Raw genomic sequence first — 24,763 nt, 5'->3', positions numbered from 1 at the left:
GCAGGTCGTAAACCCCGAATCAAGGTCACACAGCAGTCGGAGGGGGAACACTTGTATTGAGGGTCCTGAGCGCACACGTGCCCCACGGACGGCCTAGCTGAACAGGCGGATGGTGCCATCGGCCCCTGAGGAGAAGACCCACGGCTGGGTGGGGTGGAAGGCCACGTCCAGGACCCCCAGGTCTCGGGTCGGCACATGCCCCCGCAGCACCTTCACCGGCACCAGCAGCGGGTTCTGCAGCAGGTCGCTGTGGGGGAGGAGCAGAGAGAGGACTCAGGCGGGGAAGCGCCCCTCCCCCCAGCCTGGCAGGGCGCGTGGGGCTCGCACTCACTTGTACACCATCCCGTGGCAAACGGTGACGCTCCCGTCGTCGGAGCCAGACGCGAACAGTGGGTACCGCGTGTGGAAGGCCACGGCCCTGAGGGCCTTCTTGTGGTGCCTGGAGGGCAGGGGCCGGTGAGGGCTCGGGAGGGCCGGGGCGGGCCCGCCGGCACCCCCACCTGCACCCCCACCCCCACTCACCTCAGCACCCTGTACGGCTCGCAGGAAAGGTCCAGGTCAAACCACACAAGCTTGCTGTCGTAGCTGCCACAGATGACGTTGTCTCCTGGGGGCGGAGGGGCTGGTGGGGACCCGCGGGTGCACGCTCCCCTGCCCACGCGCCCACCCGCCCGCTCTCACCTGCAGGGTGCACGGCCCCCCCGTGCCCCGCCTCCCTCACCTGCAGGGTGCACGGCCAGGCTGGACACCCACTTGCAGTTGGGCCGGAGCTTCTTGGTGAGCTCCTGGCGCAGCAGGTGGTAGAGGCGGACGGCGCGCTGCGAAGCCACCAGCAGGAAGGGTCGCAGGGGGTGGAAGGCCACGCACTGCACGCGCCCGGGGCTACGGCGGAAGGGGCTCTGGCTGCGGCGCCGGCTCAGCTGGTGGATCAGCACCTGTGTGTGCCCCGCGGCAGCCAGCACCACGGCCATGTAGTCCCCACGCCCGTGCCAGGTCACCTGGGTCACGGGCTGCAGAAGGCAAGGCTGGCTCAGTTGCGCCCTCCCCAGCCCTTGGCCGCCCTAACCCCACACGCCCCGACAGCCCCCACACCTTCTCGTGGCAGATGCGCAGCCGCAGGCCCCCCTGGCGCTCCTCCTCCGAGGCCTCCAGCCAGCGGGCGGGCTGCGCCGCGGGCTCCTCGGGGGGGACAAAGGCGCTCAGCAGCTGGTCCGTGCTGCCCGCCACCAGCCGGTCCCCCAGGGCCGGGTTCAACAGCAGCACTGAGTCCTCTCTGCAGGCCAGAGAGACATGTGGTCCCTCAGGTGCAGCTCTGCACCCGTGGCCCCCAGTGCTCCCCAGGCCACCCACTTACACCGCCACGGCCACTAAGCAGACGGCGGGGCGAGGGTTCCAGGCGACGCTCTTCACCACGCCCCCCACGGGCACAGTCCTCATGCAGCGGGCAGTGGCCACCTCCCAGAGCCGCACCGAGCCGTCATCGGAGCCTGAACACGTGAACAAGGCCCTCACCAGCTGCCCTCCCGCCCCCCAGCAGCACCCCAACCCCCTGCTGGCAATGCCCCCACCTCAGGCTCACCTGAAGCCAGCCACTGGCCATCCGGGGAGACACTGAGGCAACGGACAAGGTTGCTGTGGCCCCTATAGACCTACAGAGGAGGATCAGTGAGGAGACACCCCTCCGGGGGCTCCCCCCACCTGCCCCACGCACTCACCAGGGCCTGGCACGTGGGGAAAGGCTGCAGGTCCCGTGGCCGGGGCAGTTTCGGGATGAGGTCTTCAGGGTCCACGTTCACCTGGGCCAGAAGAGCACAAGGTCACCCCGCCCCACGTGCTGTGCCCCCCCCCCCCCGTCTCCCCCTGCGCACCGCCCCCCGCCACACACCCGCATCTTGCGCTGCCGCGGGCACAGGTAGAGGTCGAGGCAGCGCTCGAAGCGCTCCTGGATAAACCGACCGTAGGCGGGCACGGCCCGCAGGCTCGGGAACTTGCGGGGCAAGAAGTCGAGCTTCCTCTCGCCCGGCTCCTGCTGCTCCCACACCAGGCGCTGTGGAGACAGGGGTGAGCTGGGGGCCCAGGGCCAGGAGCAGGGGCCCAAACCCCCACCCCAGGGCGAGGCCCACCTCCTCTTCGCTGGGCAGGTACTCGGGGGGTGGATTGTAGGACTCTGCGTGGCCGGGCAGGGCCAGCTTCGGTGCGGGCACATGCATTTTGTGCCGGCCCAGCACGGCGTCCGGGTCCTCCTGCGCCCAGAGGTCGTAGAAGCTGGGCGTGTGGTCCCGGGGCCGGCGCGGCTGAATCCAGCCCATCTTGATGGCGTGCACCATTCGAGAGACCTGCGAGGCCGGGGCCAGTGAGCGAGGGTGCGCGGGGACGCGGGGGTGGAGGTCTGGCCGCGGCAGCGGAGGTCTGGCCGGCGGCCGGCGCCTACCTTCTCCTTCTCCACCAGGGACGGGATGAAGCTGCGCTTGTCGGCGGGTCGGTTGGTCACCGGGTGCAGCATCAGGTCGCCGCTGAAGAAGTCCACGGCCGGCTGAGGGCACAGCAGACGGGTGGGCCCGGGCTCTGCGGCGGCCCCCGCACACCCAGGGCGAGCCGCTGCTACCCACCTCGTACGGGTCACAGCTCCTGTCCCCAAACTGGCCGCTCTGCAGCCGCCGCACCAGGGCCACCTGCTCGTCGGTCAGCCTCACGTCGTGCCCAGTCATCCGGTCCCGCACCGTGCGCCTGGGGGGTCGCGATCAGAGCCGAGCCCGAAGCCCCCCACCCCGCCCCCACTGGCCCCGGCCCGAGGCTGCGCACCAGTAATCGGGGTCATCCATCTTGTCCAGAAACTGGTCCAGCTCGTCACGGGTCCGCAGCGGCTTGTAGATGCGCCTGCCGTCCAGGTCATAGCCCACGTGAGGGAAGTCATCATACCACGCCAGAGGCACGTTGCCCACCGTGTTCCGGATGTCCTGGGGCAGCAAGCCAGGCTGTCAGCGTTGGGTGCCCACCATGTCCATCCCTCCCTGCAAGCGCCCCAAGAGTCATAGGCCAGGGCGGGGGGAACCAGTGAGAGCAAGGGGACGGGCCTCGAGGCTGCTGGGATGGTACCCAAGCACCCTGACACATGCCCTCTCCCTGGGGTGTGACGTGGCACGGTGGCCAGTGCTGCCCCCCCACCCCGGCCCTCAGAGGCGCCGGAGTTGTACCTTCACATTTTCCACTGAAGTGGTGCCAACCCCAGAGCCTCCCCCCAGATTCCTTGGCCAGGACTCTGGGCAGCCACAGACAAGGGTGACCTCATCGCCCATGGGCTCCCTCCCCTGGTGGGGGCCTTAGGCAAAAATGGGTAGCCACGGGCAGGGACTCAGGGAAGACCCTGCTAACCCGCTCCAAGGGGAGACAGAAGCCACTGCGTTCTGCCCTGCAGGCATTTGTGGACGCCCCCCCCAGCCCTCCCTGATCCTGCCCCCCCCACCACAGCAGCCACATTCCTGGACACACATTCCTGGTCGAGGCCCCTGCCAGCCACCACCCTCTCTCCGCCCAGCACAGAGACTGCTGCCCAGGCGGCTGCTTCCTGAACAGTGGCCACAGGGGGAGGGGCCCAGAGGAGACTGAGCACAGTGGGGAGCCCAGGGGCCCCTTGCAGGAGCACAGGACCCCCTGAACTCGGCCCCCTGCACCTGCCTGCCCTAGTCAACCAACTTCTGTGGTCCCAGCGGGACCATCCTTCGGGGACACCTCCTGTGCCCCTGGCCTTCCTTCTCTGCATGGGGGTGGGGGGGCGCCACCCCTGAATCGGACAGACCCCAGAGCGAGCACCAAGGGAACAGCTAGGTCGCCCCACAGCAGGGCACAGCGCGAGCCGGCAGAGAGCAGGGTGTCAGGCAGAAGGCACAGCCTGGGCCACAGCTGGAGGGCACGGCTGACACCGGGAGGCTGGGCCACCCAGTGACCCCACGCACACCGGGGGTGGGGGCAGCCTTGGATGGTGGGGTGAGCTCCAGCCCCGCAGGGCTTTGCGCCCCTCCGCACTCTGCCTGCCACAAAAGGCCCAAGTGTACACAGGAGCGAGAGAGACCAGACAAACAGGGTGTGGCCCGGCACCAGGCCAGGGGAGAAGACCTGCCTGGGTCATGGGTCCCACTTGACCCTCCTGCCCCCTGCTGAGGCAGAGAGGGAGGGCGGCAGAGCCCCCGCACGCGGCCCCCCAGAAGGGGACTCCCACTCCCCCACGGCCCCCAGGGACAGCGAGATGCTCCAGGCTCCTTCAGCGTGGCGCAGGAAGGCAGAGAGGGACGAGGGCCCCTGCTCCGCGCGGCCTCCGGGGGCTGGGAGGCGGGGAGGAGGGCGGGCCGGCGCGGGGGAGGGGCCGCCGCCACTATAAAGGCCCGGCCCGCGGCCCCGCTCCAGCCCGGGACGCACACGTGCGCGCGGCGCCGCAGCCGCCACCGCGGGCCCCCGAGACCCGCGCCTCCCCGGTCTCGCCTCCCCGGCCCCGGGCGGCCGCGCGGCGGGCGGCATGCGCTGCGCGAGGCGGAGCTGACGGCGCGCCCGCCGGCCCCATGTCCTTCGCCATGCTGCGCTCGGCGCCGCCCGGCCGCTACCTGTACCCCGAGGTGAGCCCGCTGTCGGAGGACGAGGACCGCGGCAGCGAGAGCTCGGGCTCCGACGAGAAGCCCTGCCGCGTGCACGCCGCGCGCTGCGGCCTCCAGGGCGCCCGGAGGCGGGCCGGGGGCAGGCGGGCGGGGGGCGGCGCGGCGGGGCCCGGGGGCCGGCCCGGCCGAGAGCCCCGGCAGCGGCACACGGCGAACGCGCGCGAGCGGGACCGCACCAACAGCGTGAACACGGCCTTCACGGCGCTGCGCACGCTCATCCCCACGGAGCCGGCCGACCGCAAGCTCTCCAAGATCGAGACGCTGCGCCTGGCCTCCAGCTACATCTCGCACCTGGGCAACGTGCTGCTGGTGGGCGAGGCGTGCGGCGACGGGCAGCCCTGCCACTCGGGGCCTGCCTTCTTCCACGCCGCGCGCCCGGGCAGCCCCCCGCCGCCGCCGCCCCCGCCGCCCCCGCCCCGCGACGGCGAGAACGCCCAGCCCAAACAGATCTGTACCTTCTGCCTCAGCAACCAGAGAAAGTTGGTGAGTGTGGCCCTCGGGGCAGCCACGGAAAGGGACCAGGAGAGGCTGTGGCGGCCTCTGCCTCAATATCACCCTAGCTACCCACACCTGCTGGGCAGAGACCCTGGCCAGAGGCCGGCAGAGCTCCCCACCCCCCACCCCCAGCATCACCTGTGACCCAGTGTGGCCCTGGGGTCCGGGGGGCGGGGAGCACAGGAAGGCCCAGCTGGGGCTGGCAGGGCCCGGCCTTCCTTGGGCCTTCTCCCCTCAAGTCCCCAGGGACACATGTGCCCATGGGGACCAGACAGGGCCAGCCATCGCTACATGGGAGTCTGGGAGGCGGAGAAGACACCAAACTAGAAGAGGCAGGGGGCCAGACCAGAACTGGTTCAAGTAACTCTGGCCCCCCCAGCCCTATCCCGGAAGGAAGGGGACTGACTCCCCCTCCCCCATCTGTTTGCCCTACCACAGCCCCTGCCACTGGCCTAAAGCCTATGGGGCACCTGCTAGCTCTCCCATGGCCCTCGCCCACGCCCCCGGGGCTGCCCACTCAGACCCCCGGGGCAGCCCTGGGCTCTGCAGACAAGAGGCTGGCGGGAGCCGTGGGGGCCGTGGGGGCCGGGGGGGGGGGAGGACCACGCTGCGGGAGCGCTGGGAGCGCTGGCCGGCTGATTTACAGCTCTTGCTGTGCTTGGTGGCACCGGAAAAGCAGGGTGAGCGGGAGAAAATGCGGCGCGGCTTTCCCCGGTCCCGTTTCCTCTCCAGACGGCACGCGCGAGCTCCTGGGGCCTGAACATCTGGGAAATTTAATTTTACAATTTCGGCTGTGCAGCAGCATACTCTCTCTCCTCCCCAAACTGCACGGGGAAGCCGGGGTGAGCGTGGAAGGGGGTGCGTTCGGCACCCGCCACCTGAGACAGCACCCCGTGGGGAAGCCCAGAGGCGCGGGCTGGCACCGGGTCTGCGGGCAGGCCCTGACACTGACCCTCCCCTCTGCAGAGCAAGGACAGAGACAGAAAGACGACGATTCGGAGTTAGAGATGGACACCGCTGGGCTAGCCACAGAGAGCTCCCGTGGACCGGACTCGGGCACAGGCCTCCTGTGAGGGTGCCCAGCGAGCCAGCCTCGCCTCTGGCTACGGCGGGGCCAACGGACAGACAAGTGTGCGGGACTCTGCACGGGCCCGATGGGCCCAGGCCCACCAGAACCTTCCGTGCTGGCTTCCTACCTGGGTTTTCTTCTGGTCACTACATGCTGGCATCTTGCGTCTTTGATACAATAATATAAAGTCTGGAAACTTTGTATAATTAAAAACAAAACAGTATTGTCCAACCGTGGAAGCACACTGTTCTCTTGAACGGTTCAGAACCCAGCCTGAGCCCAGCCCTCACGGCTCTCCGCGCTCCGCTCTCTCCAAGCTCAGTCCTCCCGGGGGGCCAGAGCACCCATCGTCAGGGAAGGCCTCCACCCTTCGGGGGACGGGTCATCCCTCCCAGGCCTGAGGCAGAGCGAGGCACCTCCCCGGCGCCCGGGGGCGCTGAAGGAGACAGAAGAGGGAGAGGGGGCAGGGGAAGGGCAGAGGGAGCCACTGCCACGCCAGTAGGGCACCGGCCAGTCTGGCCTTGTCTCCGAGGGCCTGCCGGGCACCCAAGCATCCCTGAAGGGGTGAGGAGGGCAGAGCTCGCAGCACAATCATGCCAAGTCTCCGGGCCTCAGCCTTTGCCCAGAGACCCACAAAGCAGACGCCTGGGGGAGGTGGAGTGAAGGGCGCTGCCCGGCACGGCAGGTTTCCCAACCTGGGTAGGCCTAAGGGTGCGAGCCACCTGCATTCAGCCCTGAGTGCCCACCCCGAACCCCCACACAGGGCTCTGAATCCCACCCCTACTGGGCTGCCCTGGCTCCCCCACCGCCACAAGCAGTGACAGGAGAGGAGCTTCATGACCCCGCCCCCACCCTGCGCGAGGCCCCGCGTGGCCCCCTGCAGCCCCCCGCCCCCCGCTGCACCCCACCCGGCTCCTCCAGAGGCCCCACCTGCTGCGGGCAGGGTGGTTTCAGGCCCCTCCCGAGCTGTACGCAGCTGGCTGACCAGTAAAATCCTGCAGGTGACAATTATGCTCTGCCGGCACAGCAGAGAAGAAAGGCAGGGGGCGGCCCTCTCTGAACCCCCTCCCCCCTCCCCTCCCCCTCATTGGGCCGGGGGAGGGGGGGGCAGCAGCCTGACTTCCGGCCAGGCCAGACCACAGAGGGAATGGCCGAAGGCGCCAGGTGCCAGCCGTGGGCCCTCCCAGCCCTCAGCACAGGCTCCAGAGGCCCCCACTGACCCACCCTCCTGGGTCCCCAGGGAGAGGCCAGGTGCTGAGGCCCACGTGGGCACCCCAATAGGGCAAGGCCAGAGCTGCCCCCCTCCTCTGCACTGAGGGGCTCCCGGGAACTGCGAAGCAGGAAGCAGTGGTGTAATTTTGGAGGAAACTCTCAAAGCCAGAGCCATTAAGGGCCAGAGGGGGGGGGCTCTGTCCAACGTGATAGAAATATAACAGGATAAAAAGTCGCCATGGCAGGTTCCACTCCGAGAGAAACCCAACCCCAAGTTTCCTTTCCCTAATCCTGCAGGAGCCCACAGCCGGCCGGAGGAGGGGGGAGAGGGCAGGCCCTGCCCGAGACGCGAGGGTCCAAACTGGGGGGGGGGGGTGGCTGTGAGAGCCCCCGGGGGAAGTGTCGGTGGGGGGGAGGGCAGGTGCACCCCAGGCCTCTGGGCCTGCCTCCCCCACCTCACTGCGCACGGGGTGATGTTCTGTGGGGAGGGTCTGTGGCCCCCCCACCTACTGTAATCACACATCCACACCGGAGCCTGGGGGGGATGTAAACCTCCCTTGGGAAGCCCCGCCAAGATGACGAGCACGCAGTGGGCGCCCACCTCGAGGCCACAGAGCGGCGCGTGTGAACGGGGAACACGTACCACCTGAGGCCAGAGGACGGTGAAGAGGGAGGGGCACCCCCCGGAGCCCCATGGCTGCGGGGGGGGGGGGGCAGGAGGCCTCCACAGGAGGTGCTGGGGCTCGGGGAGGCCTGCGGGAGAGGACAGGCCCGCTGGGATGGGCCCCCGGGGACCTAGCCTGTCGGGGCCCAGCATGCACGGGCCAGTTCCCCGCGGCCGGGCCTGTGACTCCCAACAGCGGCTGCAGCTTGGCCGACTTGGGCCTGGGCAGCCGGCCCAGGGCTCCCTGAGCTGCTCCGGTAGCAGCGATGATGCGGCGGCGAGGGCCTGGCCCGCCAGCCAACAGGAGGGAGCAGAGGGGGCGGGGGAGGAGCACTCCGTCACCCTTCACTGCTCCAGAAATTCAAACCAGACTGGGGGTGGCGGGCCGGCCGGAGACAGGCGGCCCCATCTGAGTCCACTCGCTGAGGAGCCGCTGGGTTGGGGGTGGCAGGTGCTCCTTGCCCCCCACAGGCCCTGCTTCCTTCCCAGAACGCTGGCCTCGCCTTCCACCAGGAGGGACAAAGACCCAGGGCTCCCCGTGTGTGTGCCCCAGAGGCAGCTGGAAAGGAGGGGCTGGGCCCGCGCCCTGGGCCAGCCGCCGCCGCCACTGTGGGCCAAGCTGGGCTGGAAACACTCTGATCGGCCCCGGCTGTCAGCTCCCTGTCCCCAGCCCGGGGAATGAGCTGCTGGCGGCCCCACATGATTCATCACCAGGCCTGAGCCCGTGGGCCAGCCGGCCCCCACCCTGCTCAGCACCTGTGGGCTGCCAGGAAGCACATGTGACCCGGGGGTGGGGGCGGACAGCACCCCCCGACCCCTTCAGGTCAAGCACCGAGCTTGGAGGCGCGGGCTGAGGACACAGACGCCCCCGTGCTCTCCTGGCGGGGGGCCACTCTACCCCAAGGACCAGCCTCTGAGAGGGGGGGCCAGCGGGGGTCCCCCACCCCCCAGACTGCACCGGACACCAGCAGCGACTGGTCGATGCGTCGCTGGCTGGGGTTTTTCCGCTCCCGATGAGCCCCTCCCCTCCCCCTCCCCAAAGTGGCTGCAGCTGTCAGGGCCGCAGATTGCAACTGCAGGTACGCTGGCCGGCTGCCCGCCGCCCTCCCCGCCGCCCTCCCGCGTCTGTCTGCGAGGGAGGAAGCCGGCCCACCTCTGCAATCCTTCACTCTCTCCTCGTTCTGCCTCTCCACCTGTCCCCTGGGAGCGCGGGGTCAGCCGCCCTCGCTCAGGCTCGCTCTTTTCCCTTGCCCCTCTCCGATTACAATGCCGGCAGTGTTCGCTTGGCTCCCCCTGCACGAAGCTCCCGCCTGTCTCTGAGCGCCACTCAGCCTTGCTGAGCCCCGGCCTCTCCGGCCTCCTCCATGGGGCTTCATCTCGGCCAGAGCCCCGGGCGGGAGAAGGCCGGGCTGCGTGCTCCCCCGCTCACCTGCTGCCCCAGCACCCACGGAAGGTGCCAGCAGGACGAGGCCCGGTTCACAGACCAAAGGGGCAAGGCCAGGGGAGGACCCTAGCAGGGGAGCAGCTAGATGGGCGGGGGAGGGGGGCAGGTGGGGGGCTCAGCGCCGCCTTTCCACACGTCCTCCATCAGACCACCGCGGCCATTTGCCGACTCAGGTAGCGGGCACACCTGCCACGGCCGGCCCAGACACCGGCGCCCGCCCCGCCCCTCCCTCTCCAAGGTGCTGCCGGCCAGGCCCCCCCAAGCCATCACACGTGCCCTGACACAGGACCCCTCGGAGCCCACTGCCTGGCCTCCTCCATGACTGGGGGGCAGCAAGTGCAGCCTCCATGGGAGCTGGGGCGCTCCCTGCCCTCAGATCCCCCTGCCCCCCCACCCACCCCGGTCAGCCCCAGGGTCCAGTGAGCATTCCCACAGGGGCCCCCTGACTCTTCGCTACGTACAGGCAGTGGCTCTCTCAGAAACGGCCCCGGGGCGCTGGGGGTAGGCACAGGCCCACCTCTGTGCCGCAGCAGAGACCGGTTCCGAGACCCACGGGTCAGGCAAGAGCTGCTGGTGTGAGGGCGCCTCGAGCCCCCCACCTGCCTCTGTCCCCATGCCCAGCCCTGCAGGATCTCACTCTGGAGGACTCCCCTGCCCCGGGCCCCAGCCCACGCTGTCACCACCCCTCCCCCACCTTTCCTACAGAAGTCCCCCCGCCCCCATCCCCATCCCCAGGGCGAACCCCCCCCAAGGCCCCTGTCCCAGCTCCCACCCACCTGCCCGGCTGGGCCCCGACTGCCAAGGAAACTGGCTCCAAGTGGGCACAGAGCCGGGACCTCCGCCACCCACGTACCCCAACAAATGGGGGGGGACACAGCTCTGAATCAGCCCCACCTCCACCTGCCCGCCGCTGCACGGGGCCCCCAGCACGGAGACCCTGCTCTGTCCCAGAAGGCGTGCTACATCCCTTATAGGGACGGCTGCTTCCACCACTGCACCCCCCACCAGCCCCCACCCTGCCCTCCCTGCCGGGAGGCTCTCTCCCTGCGGAGAAGCACCAGGCGGGCTGGGGCAGGCACAAGGTGGGCAGGAGGAAGGCACCCCCCACCCCCAGTCCAGGCACCCGCGGCTCCAAGGGGCACTCTGCGGTCACAGGCGTCAGGCCCGCGGCGCCCTGTGGCCACCTGCAAGGCCGTGGGTCGGACCAGCGGGAAGGGGCAGACTCGCAGGCCGGCGGCGGGGGCGGAGGGCCGACACGAGCGGCTGAGCGCCGGGCGCTCTCCACAAACAGCCCGAAACCTGAGCCGCGAGGCTCCCGCTGCCAGCAGCGACGCAGGCGCCCTGAGCGCGGGCGGCCAGGATGGGCGGGGCGGCGGCCCCGGGAGGAGCGGGAGGCCGCCAGCGCTGGAGGCAGCTGCCGGTTCAGTAGCTGGGAGAGGCCATTAACGGCCGTTTGGCGAGAGAGCAGAGGGGATGGCGGGCTCTGGATACAGACAGGCCTGGGCCTGTCCCCGCGGGATCCCAAGTTACTGTGAGGCCAGGGCGACTGCGGGGCGGGCTCGGGCTGCGGCCCCACCCCCGCCACCCCCCAGCGGAGGTCCCGCGGGAGGAGGGGGGCAGGAGGGTGTCGGGTTGGGATTTCGGGGGCTTGGATGATGTGCCTCCCCACCTCGCGGCCAGGGTTCACAGCCAGCCCTCACTCTCACCTACAGGCAGCCTCAGTTTCTCCCCGCGGCCTGAAACAAAGAGGGGCCCAAGGCTGCGAAGGCCGTCAGCTCCCACCCCCAACACCGCCCCACCTCCCTGGGGTCCAGCGGCTGGATGAGATCACGTCTGTGAGGTGCCGGGGCCGTGGGAGAGGAGTGGGGTGGGCACAGCCTGCGGCTGCTCGGCCTCCCCCACCAGACCCAGCAGCACTTCGAGCAGACTCGGGCCCCAGTGCGGCTCGGGGTGTGAATCTGGGGACTGAGGAGTGCAAATGCCCAAGAACGGGCCTCAGACGATCCAACTGTCATCATGAGTCAACATCTAGGGGCCCCAAAGCTGGGCTTGGAAGAGGCCAGCGGCCAGAGGGTCCAGAAGCCCCAGCAGCCCCCAGCTCAGGCCTCAGCCCCAGACTCAGGGAGTGGCAGGGCAGGGCCCAGGGAGAGGGAGGCCGAGTGGCACTTGCACCTCACCTGATGGCCGCCACGCCACAGCGCCCACGAGGCTCTCTCCCAGGACCACCAACCCTGTCAGGCCACCACTGCTGCTGGCCAGAGCCTTATGTGGGGTCCAGACACCACTGGCCACCTCCAAGAATGCTGCTGGGAGAAGGCACTGCCCTAACACCATGGGTGTCCCCAGACCGTGGACCCTCACAGGCTCCAGAAACACCACGACACAGCCACGGGGCCACACAGCCTCCGAGCCCCACACTCCGAATCACATACCCAGCGGGGCCTCTTCCCCAAAGTCCACCGCGCTCGCCTGGACTGCAGAGACACCCACGATGTGAGCATGGAAGACACCAGCGCCCACGCGCGCCCCAAGCACCCCAGGCACATGTGCGGCTCTGGGGAGGGAAGCATCTGTCAGGCCTGGCAGAGCTCCTGAAAGATGAGCTCTGCCGCCCCCTCGAGCCACCGGCCGGCTGTGCTGGCAGAAGCTGGGGAAGGCGGGCACCCGGGCCCCCTCCTGTCACTCAGACATATGGGATAGTCATCGCCGGAGGAAGCAGCCCCCGCAGCCCCCACCGGCCCGGAGCCGGCAGGGCCAGGCCGCAAGGAGCCTCCCTGTGGGCAGGCCCAGGCCCCTCCCCCACTCCGCACTCCATTTACAACCATCATTGATTTCTCAAAATACCAAATATAAAAAAGTAGCCGACAGGATGTGGCTGCCGACAGCCAGAGCCCCTGGGAGGGGGAGACAGGCAGGGAGGCGCACGGCCCCGGCCCCCCCTCCCCATGCGCGCCCGCTGCTCCGGCCAGGAAACCAATTTATTTTGTTTTGTCTCTGTTCTCTGAACGCACAGAGACCAGATCGGGCGGGCAGCCAAGGCTCCTGCAGCCGCTGCCAAGAGAGCGCGAGCGTGGGGGTGGAGGCCGAGCAGGGGAGGGGGCTCGAGCCTCCCCAGGCCCCAGGACGGCCCCCCGGCCGCGGCAGGAAGACTGCTGTCCCCGCGAGGTCCGCATCAGCGTCAGCGCCGCCGCCTCCTCCTCCAGCCAAGGCCGCTGCCCACGGAGGCACACCTCCGGGCGCACACAGTGGCACAGGGGCCGCGGCCCTGCCAGTGACTGGGACGTACTTGGGAGAGCACGCGCAGGAGGAGGACAGCCACCTCGAGGCTCAGAGCACCTCAGCTTCCAGCCCTCCAGAGCAGCAGCCCAGGGAGCAGAGACGGCCTCCAGCCCACACGCCGGGGCCTCTGCATGCCAGACAGGGCACCACGCCTGCCCCTTCAGACCCTGAGCTGGAGGGATGGGGCCCACAACAGTCCGCACCTCAAGGACACCAGGGAGGGAAGGGGCGGGGCACCCAGAGGCCGCCCACCTCCTGTGCGAAGCTGACAGCAACGCTGCCCTCCGCACTCAGGTCTGTCACCACGGGGGCCCAGCACTGCCCCAGGCTCTCCGTGCCCACCGAGCATGAACTCAGCCTCCACAGAGCACGAGGGACCCCAGCATCAGCCGGCCGCCCTACAGACACCCCTGGGGGTTCGTTGCGTCACGTCCACCCCGCTTCCTTCCAGAGTGATGACGCACACTAGCAGACGTTCATCCCCAACCCTGAGATCGCCCTTCCGGACCCCAAGCGCAGCCCCTCACAGCAGCCTGACTCCCCTCTACCCTGGGCAGAACGGCGCAGCTGGGGAAGGCATCCCCCTGCCCCCCCCGGACCCTCGTGGAAGGCCAAGCCCGGCCCCACCTCCTCATCGGAGCTGTCCTCTGCATACTCGTCCTGGCCCTGCACGCTTGCCACCTCCGTCCTTGGGGGAGGGCTCCCAGCCTGTAGGAGAGAAAGGAACAATGGTTATGTCAGGGTGCTGATGCCCTCTGACCTCGGGCAGAGCCCGCGCTCACAGTCCCCTGCCCCCTCCTGATGGCGGTGGCTTGGCAAGAACACACTGTCCCTCCCCTGGTGCTGCGCCCAAGGTTCCCACCACCCCCAATCTCTAAGCAGCTCCAACCTGGTCCTGGGCCTTAAGACAAGATGAGCAACACCCCAGGTCTATGTGAGCCTGTGGGGCTCCACCTGAGGGTCTCTCTCAAGGGCCACACTCATCACCACACGCTCCCAGGAAGGGCCCCAGGGAACAGCTGACACCTGTCCAGGCAGGAACAGGAACAGTCGGCAACAAAGCCACCCACTGAAGGCCCGGCCGCCCCCACACCCTTTAACGGAGAAACCGGCTGCAGGGTTTCTGGCGCGACTGCCTGAACCCAGCCATGCCGGGCCCCAGGGAGCCCAGGGTCAGGGAGCACAGTAGGCGTGGTACTTCATGGCAGCAAGTAAGAGCCGGGCAGGAGTGCTCCCCATACCTGGCCTGGTCCCTCTGGACAGTGTGTGGCACCTGCTGCCAGCCAATGTCATGGGGCCACAGCCAGCCCTCCTGAGACAAGCCCCCTCCCCCAGGAGGCCTCGGCGTCCATGGCAGCTGGGAGCCCCATTCAGCCCAGTCAGCCAAGGGCCCAGAGAACACCAGGAGGACGCGACCCCCAGGGTGACCCCAACGCACGGGATCAGAGATGGGAGCCCTGGAACATATACACCCTAACCTGGAAAACAGACCCTTCCCTCCCAGGGTTGGGGGAGTCGGACGTACCGGAACCCGGACTGATGGGGAAAACAGCCCTGCCTTTCCCTCCCGGGCGCCATCAAGTACTTGGGAGCAGGGCCCCTGAGCAAGGCACCCCCGCCAGAGCCCCACTCCCCCGACAGGGCAGGAGCCAAAGGCCTGCGAGGTGGCTCTTCCTCCGGCCTGGTTTTCCCCTCAGCATAAGGAGGGTGGGAGATTAAGTTTTTCTCCAGGCCAGGAACAAGGCGGGATTCGGTTTCCATGTCTCCCCCACCCCCGCTCCCCATGCTGCACACGCTCTGGGAGCCCTGCCCACTGAAAGTGGGTCAGCGCGGCCTCATGGGTGCAGGGCGTGGGTCGGGGGCAAACAGGGCAAGGCCTGAGCTCCTGCCCCCCACCAGGGCCCCAAGCTCTGCTGCGTCCTAGCCCACAGGGAGCCCTGCCCCGAGCGGCAGCCAGGGGACACACCTGCCCCAGGCCCAGGGCCAGGCAACAAGTCTCCTGAGCAAGGGGGCACCAGCCCGCCCCCTGCTCTCCACCAGCTCGGAACTCCAGACAGTCCCACACCACCTGCAAATGCGGCTCAGGCCACGGTGGTGGGGTCCTGGCAGGAAATGTCCCAGCCCCTCGACCTCCAGGATGCCCACGTCGCGCCATGCTGGGTGTGGCTGGCCCCTGGGGCAAGCGAGTGCACATGCAGGGGGCCTGAGACAGGCAGGCCCTCCCCCCACAATGAGGGGTCCCCCCAGCCCTCAGTCTCCCCCGCAGAAGCGCTGCTGCAGGGGACACGGTGGCCGCCAGGGGGCAGCAGAGGGCAGCCCAGCTCCAGGAACCTGGGGAGGCTCAGTCAGCCCACGTGCCCACACACACTTGCCCCTCTTGGGTACCAGGCATTTAAAGAGGAAAACCTCGGGGGCACCTGGGTGGCTCAGTGGGTTAAGCCGCTGCCTTCGGCTCAGGTCCTGATCCCAGGGTCCTGGGATCGAGTCCCGCGTCGGGCTCTCTGCTCAGTGGGGAGCCTGCTTCCTCCTCTCTCTGCCTGCCTCTCTGCCTACTTGCGATCTCTGTTTGGCAGATAAATAAAATCTTTAAAAATAAAAAGAGGAACACCTAAACAGAGCGTGCGGCGCGCCAGGGGAACAGCTCTTGCTTCTCTGCCCAACCCCACGACCACCAAACACCAAAGCAGGGGCCCCCGGGGGTGCTGCCTGCCTCCAAGGCATCTTATCACAACCGCCGGCGCCCTCGAGTCGCCAGCAACAGCCCGGGCTCACCCAACCCCACCGCCCCCACCCCACGACAGCAGGGCCCCTCCACCAGCCCTTACGAGCAGAACCCTGCGAGCCCGCGGCAGCCCGCACGACGCTACCAGGCCAGAGCTTGGCACCCTGCACGGCCTTCCTGTGGGGTGCAGGGTGCAGGAGGGAGAAGGGGAACAGCAACCAGCACAGCCTGAAGGCACAGCGGGGCACGCGTCCAGGGCAGGTAAGCTGGCGTGCGCCCGGGAGCCATGCTGGGAGTCAGACCGTGGCTGGTGACCCGTGTTCACCAGGGTCCGGTGTGGGGCAAACACTGTGTTCGCCAAAGAGCATCCATGGCCCCCGTGGCCTGCTGCAGACCCCCAGGCCAGCCCCCAGGGCTGCTCAGCCACCTCAGGGACATTAGACTGAGAGCGAGCAGACACTCAGTTTCTAAAGAACATTCGCCACGGGGGCCTGCAGAGCCCAGAGACAGCCCGAGCTGAATTCAGACCCCCCCACCCCACCAACTCGTTCACAAGGGAAAAGGCAGGGGACTTGGAGGAGGAACAGGACTGTTCCCAGAGCAGGAGCCGGCCCTGCTGGAGGAAGCGCTGCTCACGTCCAGCCGGTTTCACGAATCCCAGAGACTTTTCCACGCTGCCGGCGCCCCGTTCACAACAGACGAGTTTAATGGGACTCGATGCCACCACAGTAAAGGCTGCGTGAGGACAAGGTTGGGGGGGGTTGTACACAGTGGCAAGAATTTGGCTGTTTCATGATTTCCTTTTAAATTTTCTTATTTGGGGACACTGGGCGGCTCAGTCATTAAGCGTCTGCTTTTGGCTCAGGTCATGATCTTAGGTCCTGCGCCCTGGGGAGCGGGCGCACAGGTGGGCCAGGGTGGGCGTGCTGGGACAGCGTGCTGGGACAGCGGAGCCTAAGGAGATGCCCCTCTGAGATCGATCCTGCCCAACCCCCAACCACCCCCAGGAGAGAGCAGAGAGAGAAAGGGTCCCCCCCACCCCACACAGCTCCTGGGCTCCCGCACTGGGAGCCTCCTTCGGGGAGGTGCGTGCACAGGGCTCTCCGGCTGGGGCGGAGTGTGGGGGCGGGGGCCGCAGGACGTGCCCCGGGAGACCGGCCCAGCAGAAAGGGACTCAGGTCCACAAGGTCATGGAGTGCCAGAACAAAGAAGCGGGCGGCCAGTCCTGCGGTGACCGGGAGACAGGGGCGGGTGCTCTGAGTGGAAGCCGAGGAAGCAAGCAGGCCGAGGGAGAAGATGTCATCCTGGCGGGTCGCCCGGGCAGTGCACAGGCCCGAAGCCACACGCAGCCAGACGAACAAGCGAATGTGCCCATCGCGAGCGGCCCGCGGCCATGGACCTCCCCATGAGCGCCCTGAGCCCCCAGACAAGACCCCCACAGAGAAAGATGGGGACCCCACAGCCCCAACCCCTGAGTACCTACCAGCCCCCCAAATACATGGTGCTCTTCCTCCCCGGAGCTCCCGGCCAGCACCTGGCCAGGGCACCAGCCCGCCTCCGGCCCTGACTCCGGGGACCGGTGAGAACACGAGTCATTGTCACACCGCGAAACCCAGGGCTACTGGGCCACAGCACCAGAGATAAGGGCGACAAGGAGAGACAAAACGGCACCTGGTTCCCCACACGGGAGACCCCAGCGCGGGGAACGGCAAGGACCCTGCTGGTCCGACCCCTACGGGGGCCGGCAGGTGCACGACCAAGGGAGCGTCTGGACCAGGGAAGGACACTGCGGATCAGGAAACAAGGGGTTAGGAGCAAGTCCCAGGACAAGAGATCACAAAGAAAAACGGTTAAAAAGAACTGAAGGAGACGGCTATTCCTTCCCCACAGACCCGCAGGCCCCCGGGGGGAGGCCTTGGGGGCACCTCCCTCCTTAGGTCCGCCCCAGCCTTGAGCTAGAGCCCCCAGGGAGGGGAGAGGAGGGCAGGGCTCCGGGAGGGCCTGCAGGCCCCGCTGGGCAGAGACACCCGAGTCTGGGAGGGGCACACACCCCACGGGGCTGCGGGGCCTTCTCTGACCTGCAGAGCCCGACCTCCGAGACGCGACAGCGACGGAAACTTCGTGCTCTGGGTGTTCTCAATGCTGCTCAAACAGGCCTCGCAGAAACACGGGGAACAGAGGCCCCTTTCCTAATGTAAGAAAAAATCATAAAGCAACAAGAGAGCACATTTCCCATGTGTCAGGGTAGGAAAAATAAAGACTTTTAACCACACACCGTCCTGGCAGGCCTGGGAGGTGCAAGTATCCCAGCACGAAGCAGCACTTTCCTTCCACTCAAAACGCCCTGGCTTTGACCCGGAGATGCTCCTGGGACCGCACTCCCAGAACTGCCTGCCCGCGCGAGAACGAGCACCACAAGGGGACTCCCAGCCCCAGGGGTGGTCAGGCCGCGGGCCGTGCACACCACAGACACCAACTGGCAAGGACAGCCCTCAGAGGCAGAGGGCAGGAGTCAGGAAGCAGACGGGCGTGACACGGATGGGGGCCTGGCTGTGCAGGGAACCCGGGAGACCCAGGCAGCCCTCACGCTTACGCCGGAGCAGGAGGCAGGACAGAGCAGGCGGGACAGCCCTCAGGAGCTCCGAGCAACCACTCTGCTGGATCCGTGATGCTCGTCCCGTGACCCCACACAACACTGAAAAAGAAAGTGCCGGGGGTGCGTGGGGGTGCTGGGTGGCTTAAAGCCTCTGCCTTCGGCTCAGGTCATGATCTCGGGGTCCTGGGATCGAGCCCTGCATCGGGCTCTCTGCTCAACAGGGAGCCTGCTTCTCCCTCTCTCTGCCTGCTGCTCTGTCTACTGGTGATCTCTGTCAAATAAATAAATAAATAAAATCTTTGGGGGGAAAAAAGTGCTGGACATGTCTAGATCCCTTCCAAAGACCCAAGAAGAAGTGGAGAAGGAGCTCACAGACAGTGACACCCAGGGCAGCCTGGCACCCAGGCAGCCATGTCTCCCCAGGGCAACCCTGGGCACCTGGGCCACGTAACCCCATCTCTCTCCCATGGGAAAGGAAGGTGGAGATCAGGACAGTGCCCCAGAACGGGCCAGTGATCACCTGGCCTTCCATTTTCATCCCTGGGCGGCTTCAGCAGGATGTTCCTGCCGGTCTGGGATGGCCTGTGGCAGACACACCTAGAACCCAGGGCTGGTGGGGCAGGGTCCCCTGACAACGACCTATCAGCCCTGTCCCTCCCAGAACAGGAAGGCAAACCCTCCAGCTCCCTGTTGTGGAGGTCACTCAGTGGACTGGAGGGCCTGGGCCTGGGGCATCCCACTCCAGTCCGCATCTCTCCCGGCAGCTCTCGGCCTCAGGCCCTGCATCCCTGATGTCAGCCACAGCCCCACCAGGAGGCAGGGTGCCCTTCAGGCATGTGCAGGAGAGTGAGAAGTCAGGGAGCTGGGTGGTGGCCTGCCCACCCTTGGAAGCAGCGGAAGCCTTGACACAGGTTAAGGGGGAGAGAGTGCAGGGGAAACAGTGACAGGAGCACCCAGTGGAAGAGAAGTTAGGGGCGAGCCCCACAGCATGCTCACCGTGGGCGGAAGGAAGAGCAGCAGAAGCCCGAGCGGGTCCCCCCTTGCAGAAGTAGCTCACCCAAGACCGCCGTCCGCCAGACCACACAGGCGGCTGTGGCCAGGAGCCAGAGAATTCCAGGGGCTTTCAGTTCCAGAGCGGGGACAGCAGGCGGGGACCCGGGCCCAAGTGGGAGTCACCGCTGGCAGGGGCCCGCAGGACCGCAGGCGGCAGGGAGACACTAGTTCTAGAAGCTGCTCAGTGGAGGGGTCGGCTTCCGGCTATGAGGCTGCACGCTAGTAACAGGGCTCAGGCCACGCGGCGGGGAGCCAGCTCGACCCAATGGAGGGGCGTGGGTGGTTTTGGGGAGCAGCTGGCAGAAAGGAGAGCTGGGGAGCTTGTTCCACTGAGGACTAGGAACCCCCAGCTCCCACCTGAGTCCTCTCTCTTGGCCTAGAGAACCTCAACCCTAGTAAAAGGACGACCGTGCACTAGAACAGAAAACACCTCAACGGGGCTACCCGCAGCCCTCAATGAAAGCACAAGGAGGCCAGAGACATGAACGGCCACGCAGGGCAGCCCCGGGGCTCTGCAGAACTCAGAACCCCTCCTGATTCGTAGGGTTCCCAACCAGGATGACCCACAGGAGACAGGGACGGTCCTCAGAGCCAGGGCGTGAAGCGGGAGGGGCCCAGGAAGCGACCAGGCCCCAGCACTGCACACAGTGCGGGGGCTGCAGTCCTGGCCCACCAGCAGACCCAGAGGCAGCCTGGCCCTCTCTGAGAACTGCGCCCTCCGGGAGGCCAGAGCCAACCTCCCCAAACAGAAGTCCGTGCCCTCCTTTTGGAGAAGGGAGGGCTTTAGTCTCCACCAAATGGACCAGCAAGCCCACCCAGAAGGCGGCCCCGCGGAGAACACGCAGCTCTGCGGGCCCACAGCTGAGGGAGGTGGGGGGGACCGAACGCGGCCACATCCACAAGTGTCCCTCGCACTGAACCCCAGGCCGCAGTCTCTTGAAACACTTGCACACATCACCTAGTTCAGAGAACTTAAGCCGAAATCTTTTAAGGGGGAGAGGGGCAAAGGGAGAGAATCTTAACCAGGCTCCAAGCCCAGCACAGAGCTCCAAGCAGGGCTCACCCCCATGACCCTGAGATCCCAACCTGAGCCAAAATCAAGAGAGGGTCACTTATCCGACCGAGACACCCATGCACCCCAAACATAAAATTTTTATTTAAAAAGTTATTTAAGGGACACCTGGCTGGCTCAGTGTATTAAACATCTGCCTTCGGCTCAGGTCAAAACCCCAGGGTCCTGGGATGGAGCCCCCTGTCCAGCTCCCTGCTCAGTGGAGCGGGCAGCCTGCGTCTCCCTCCCCTACCCCCTGCTTATACTCGTTCGCATGCTTTCTCTGTGACAAATAAATAAAATCTTTAAAAAATAGAAAAGTAGGGACGCCTGGGTGGCTCAGTTGGTTAAGCAGCTGCCTTCGGCTCAGGTCATGATCCCAGCGTCCTGGGATCGAGTCCCACATCAGGCTCCTTGCTCGGCAGGGAGCCTGCTTCTCCCTCTGCCTCTGCTGCCATTCTGTCTGCCTGTGCTTGCTCTCTCCCCCCCCTTCTCTGATAAATAAAATCTTTAAAAAAAAAAAAATAGAAAAGTAAAATAAAATAAAAAATTATTTAAACTTTTTTTAAGTACGCTTCACGTCCAACACAGAGCTTGAACTCATGACCCAGAGATCAAGAGTTACATGCTCTACCTACCAAGTCAGCCAGGTGCCCCAAAAGTGATTTAATTTTTAAAAAATTACTTTTAGGGCACCTCGGTGGCTCGGTTGGGTCAGCATCCGACTCTTGAATTCAGCTCAGGTCATGGTCTCAGGGTCCTGGGATCTGGGTCAGGGAGACTGCCTCCCACTCATCTGCGTGCACATGCCCACACTCTCTATAAAAAATAAATTTAAAAATTATTTTTATAACTATTTATAAAATAAGATTAAAAAAACCCTTTTTAAAATAAAAAAGTTAGGGGCCCCCTGGGGCACCTCAATTGTTAAGTGTCTGACTCCGGACCTTGGCTCAAGTCTTGCTCCCACAGTCGTTGAGTTTAAGCCCTGCGTTAGGGGCCATGCTAGGCGTGGAGCCTGCTTTATTTACTTATCTGTCGAGATTTTATTTATTTATTTGTCAAAGAGAGAGAGAGCACTGGGGGGCACAAGCAGAGGGAGCGACAGAGGCCGAGGGAGAAGCAGGCTCCCCGCTGAGCAAGCAGCCCTACAAGGGATTCAATCCCAGGACCCTGGGGTCATGACCTGAGCCAAAAGCAGGCAGGCATTCAGGGGGCTGAGCCACCTGGGCGCCCATGGAGCCTACTTTGAAACATAAACAAAAAAATACTTAAGTGTGGGGATGCGCCTGGGTGGCTCAGTCGGTTAAGCGTCTGCCTTCCGCTCGGGTCATGATCTCAGGGTCCTGGGATCAAGCCCCGCATTGGGCTCTCTGCTTGGCTGGGAGCCTGCTTCTCCCTCTGCCTCTAGCTCCCCCTGCTTGGGCGGGCGCACGCGCTCTCTCTCTCTCCCTCTCTTTAAAACTTACGCGTGTGGACCCTAACCGCGCAAGGAGGAACGACACACCAACAGGGCTACTAGCGGAGGCCGCCCACGGGAGCAGGGGCTGTGAGGAAGAACTTCCACTCTCCACTGAGTAGCACTGATGAAAGAGTGAATTTCTCTCAAGGAAGGTATATTTTATAATTCTAAAAAGTTAAAAAAAGGAGGAGAAACAGCTACCCATCATCCCCCAAACCACAGTCAGCACAGCTCACACGTCATCTCTCTGTGCGCACGGGCAGTAGGACTAGATCCTAAGTGTGCAGAAGGGTTAAATCTGGGGGTTCGGTAGGTCAAGCGTCTGTCTTCGGCTCGGGTCAGGATTCCAGGGCACCGGGATCGAGTGGCATGTGGGGCTCCCTGCTCTGCAGGAGCCTGCTTTTCCCTCTGCTCCTCCCCCTGCTTGGTCTCTCTTTCTCTTTCAAATCACTAATCTCAAAAAAAAAAAAAAAAAAAAAAAAAGGGCGCCTGGGTGGCTCAGTGGGTTAAAGCCTCTGCCTTCGGCTCCGGTCATGATTCCAGGGTCCTGGGATCAAGCCCCGCATCGGGCTCTCTGCTCGGCGGGGAGCCTGCTTCCCCCCCTCTCTCTCTGCCTGCCTCTCTACTTGTAATCTCTCTCTCTGTGAAATAAATAAAATCTTAAAAAAAAAAAAGTCCTTTCTTCCTAGGTAAAAGATCAAACAAGCATGGCTTTTTGGTTTCTATTATGGGAGATTTCTGCATGATTCAAGGTCCTAAACTTCAGAACACCAGACCCATTGAAAATACAAATAGTTATAAACTAGTTTCTAAAACTTCCAAAGAGCGAACAGTGTATTTTAGCTAAATTAAACTTTTCTCGTTTTTCTCATTTGAGACAAGAGGGAACTGCACTCGTCCCCTCGTCACAGGGACAGACATAAGGCCAAAGCCTCAGCCAGCAAGGCTCCCTGGGACGAGGCTCAGGTGTCAGGAGGCTCACTCCTGTGTCCGGTGAGCTCTGCCTCCAGGTAGTCCTGTGCACATGAAGGCCCTACCTCAGGCTTTGCCCCCAGGAAACCCAGCCTACGGCTGAAAGCGGGCTGAGCTCCATGGAGAGGTGACATGAGAATCACCTGCGGAGGAGGTCCGGCATGTGGGTATTTGGAGTTCTTGAGAACAGAGCACATAACTGTAATTGAAAAACAAGCCCTAAGAAAGACGCCTGAGTGGCTCAGTGGGTTAAAGCCTCTGCTTTTGGCTCAGGTGATGATCCCAGAGTCCTGGGGTCGAGCCCCACATCGGGCTCTCTGCTCAGCAGGAAGCCTGCTGCTCTGCCTACTTGTGATCTATTAGCTCTCTATCAAACAAATAAAGCCCTTTAAAAAACAAAACAAGAGAACAACCCCCAGGAGCTCAAGAGCACTGCAGCTCTAACCAAGTGTTCCACTTGGCCCCAAATGTGCCCAGAGGTGCATCAGAGGAGGGATGTGGGCCTTGGGGTCCCAAGGACACTTGGGAGAAAGCAGTGTGGGGACAGGCCCCCAGAGAGCCTAAAGCCTGGTGGTCACTTTCTTTCCTGGCCACCTTCACCTAGAGAGGACAGCCTACCACAGGCTCCTCACTCACCCACCTGCACCTGCTGTCCGGTGGTCTTCTCCGTCCCGCCGTGGCCCTCATCACTGCTGACCCCATCCTCTCCCTCTGCTGGGTCGTCCTCACTACTCTCGCTGCCGGAGTCTTCCAGGCCTGAGAACACACTCTCCTCGCTTTCAGACAGGCCAGAGTCGCCGTCATCCCGGAGGCTGGGAGCAGCAGCACAGGCGAGAGAGGACTGCGGGGAACACAGTGTTGACTGTCGATGACAGCCAGACGCCCCCAGGCCACCCGCCACCCGCCAGGCACCCTGCTGACCCATGGCTCTCATGGCCAGCCTCCAAGGCCATAGCCCTCAGGCCACAAGTGTCTACCTCCACCAAAACCATCCACCTAACCCAGGTGGAACCTTCCTCACTGTCCACCTCCACGGACAGCACGGCCACCTGCCCCTGGAAGGGACATTTAGTTTCCCGCATCTCGCAGGGAAAGGAGTTTTCCCATCTCGGGGAGCTCAGTTCCCACATTTCCGACCCAGGCTCCCCATCCTTCGCACCCCACGCTGGCAAAGCCCAGAGCTGTGATGGCGCGGGGCCAGAGGCTGAGCCCGCAGCCGACCGGATGGAGCCGGCAGCGGATCAGCAAACTGTCAAGGGGGTCGAACAGCGACAGAAATGGTCCAAGCCTGGCTTCAGAGCAAGCGTGACCCGCCCTTCCCTCCCCCGCTTACCTGATACCATCTCCCCCAACCCTACAGGACTCGACGCGCGGGCGGAGAACCTGTCACTGCCTTTTAAGACGAACAAGAAGCTGCAGACCTCTGGGAAGCCGCTGAGCCCGGAGCCCGCACCTCTGCGCGTCCCGGGTCTGGACCGGCCTCAGCTCTCTGGCGGCAGAGCCGCTGCCCGGCCGGACCGTCCGCGGCCCAGGAGCCCGACACCCGCGGCCCAGGAGCCCGACACCCGCGGCCGGCGCGGCCCTGCGCCCGCGGGAGGACGCGCCGGCGGCCGTGAGCCCCGGTTCTTCCGTCCCACAGCACGTCCCGCGCCGCAGCGGTCGGGACGCGGGGCCGCGGCTTCGGGAGGCCGCCTCTCGGCCCGCCGCGTGCCCCCCGCCTCCGCCTCCCCCTGCGGCCGCGCCCCGCGCAAGGGGTGCTCCGGGCCGAGGCCGCGCAGGGCCGGCGACCCCGCCCTGCTCCTGCTCCCGGGCCCGCCGCGGGCGGGGCGGCCTCGCGGGGGGCGGCCCAGCCAGCACGTGCGGCCCCGGGCCCCGCCGCCCGACCCCGCCGCCCGGACCCGCGCCCGGACCCGCGCCCGCTGTCACCTCCTGCGGCTCCGGCTCCGGCTCCGGCTCCGGCCCCGGCCCCGGCCGCCGCTTCCCAGGCCGCGCCCCCGTCGCCGCCGCGCGCCCCGCGTCCCGCGCGCCCGCCATGCTGCCCAGCCTGTCCCCACCGCGCCGCCACTTCCGGCAGCGCGGGCCGCGTGGGGATGGGGGC

The 24,763-nt window shown here is 65.6% G+C and overlaps 2 protein-coding genes across 5 annotated transcripts; one reads left to right on the top strand and one right to left on the bottom strand.

The window, feature by feature from the left end:
- Positions 1-36: 36 nt before the first annotated feature.
- BOP1 (BOP1 ribosomal biogenesis factor) lies at positions 37-24,735 on the bottom strand. 2 transcript variants are annotated; one of them, XM_045074123.1, is made up of 17 exons: positions 24,592-24,735; positions 23,306-23,506; positions 17,610-17,720; positions 13,437-13,517; positions 2,803-2,957; positions 2,610-2,727; positions 2,432-2,533; positions 2,124-2,336; positions 1,886-2,047; positions 1,716-1,796; positions 1,580-1,649; positions 1,355-1,487; positions 1,093-1,273; positions 722-1,010; positions 523-607; positions 332-439; positions 37-247 (listed from the first exon to the last, which is right to left on the bottom strand). In XM_045074123.1, exons 1-17 carry the CDS (start codon positions 24,697-24,699, stop codon positions 94-96), a joined length of 2,352 nt encoding a protein of 783 aa, XP_044930058.1. In that variant the 5' UTR covers positions 24,700-24,735; the 3' UTR covers positions 37-93. The 2 variants fall into 2 exon arrangements, with proteins under 2 accessions (XP_044930058.1, XP_044930059.1); XM_045074124.1 differs by lacking the exon at positions 17,610-17,720.
- Positions 4,392-6,441, top strand: SCX (scleraxis bHLH transcription factor). 3 transcript variants are annotated; one of them, XR_006604937.1, is made up of 3 exons: positions 4,393-5,129; positions 5,874-5,983; positions 6,108-6,441. XR_006604937.1 is itself a non-coding variant. In XM_045074213.1 (2 exons), exons 1-2 carry the CDS (start codon positions 4,554-4,556, stop codon positions 5,916-5,918), a joined length of 621 nt encoding a protein of 206 aa, XP_044930148.1. In that variant the 5' UTR covers positions 4,392-4,553; the 3' UTR covers positions 5,919-6,441. The 3 variants fall into 3 exon arrangements, 2 of the variants coding, with proteins under 2 accessions (XP_044930148.1, XP_044930149.1); XM_045074213.1 differs by having other exon boundaries at positions 4,392-5,129; positions 5,874-6,441; XM_045074214.1 differs by lacking the exon at positions 5,874-5,983 and having other exon boundaries at positions 4,400-5,129.
- Positions 24,736-24,763: the final 28 nt, after the last annotated feature.

This window comes from Mustela putorius, unplaced genomic scaffold (assembly GCF_011764305.1).
Source record: "Mustela putorius furo isolate JIRA1106 unplaced genomic scaffold, ASM1176430v1.1 tig00537303_pilon_pilon_pilon, whole genome shotgun sequence".
Lineage (NCBI taxonomy): Eukaryota > Metazoa > Chordata > Mammalia > Carnivora > Mustelidae > Mustela > Mustela putorius.
Note: the sequence above shows the minus strand (reverse complement) of the source record. Positions and strands in the feature narration are given on the sequence as shown.

Bases quoted from the DNA above. Each gene is read 5' to 3' on its own strand.
- SCX (XM_045074213.1), top strand. From the start codon at position 4,554: ATGTCCTTCGCCATGCTGCGCTCGGCGCCGCCCGGCCGCTACCTGTAC. The intron at 5,130-5,873 runs GTGAGTGTGGCC...TTTCCTCTCCAG, and splicing joins TCAGCAACCAGAGAAAGTTG to ACGGCACGCGCGAGCTCCTG.
- BOP1 (XM_045074123.1), bottom strand. From the start codon at position 24,699: ATGGCGGGCGCGCGGGACGCGGGGCGCGCGGCGGCGACGGGGGCGCGG. The intron at 1,488-1,579 runs GTGAGCCTGAGG...TCACGTGTTCAG, and splicing joins TGGCCAGTGGCTGGCTTCAG to GCTCCGATGACGGCTCGGTG. The intron at 1,011-1,092 runs GTGTGGGGGCTG...TGCCTTCTGCAG, and splicing joins TGCGCATCTGCCACGAGAAG to CCCGTGACCCAGGTGACCTG.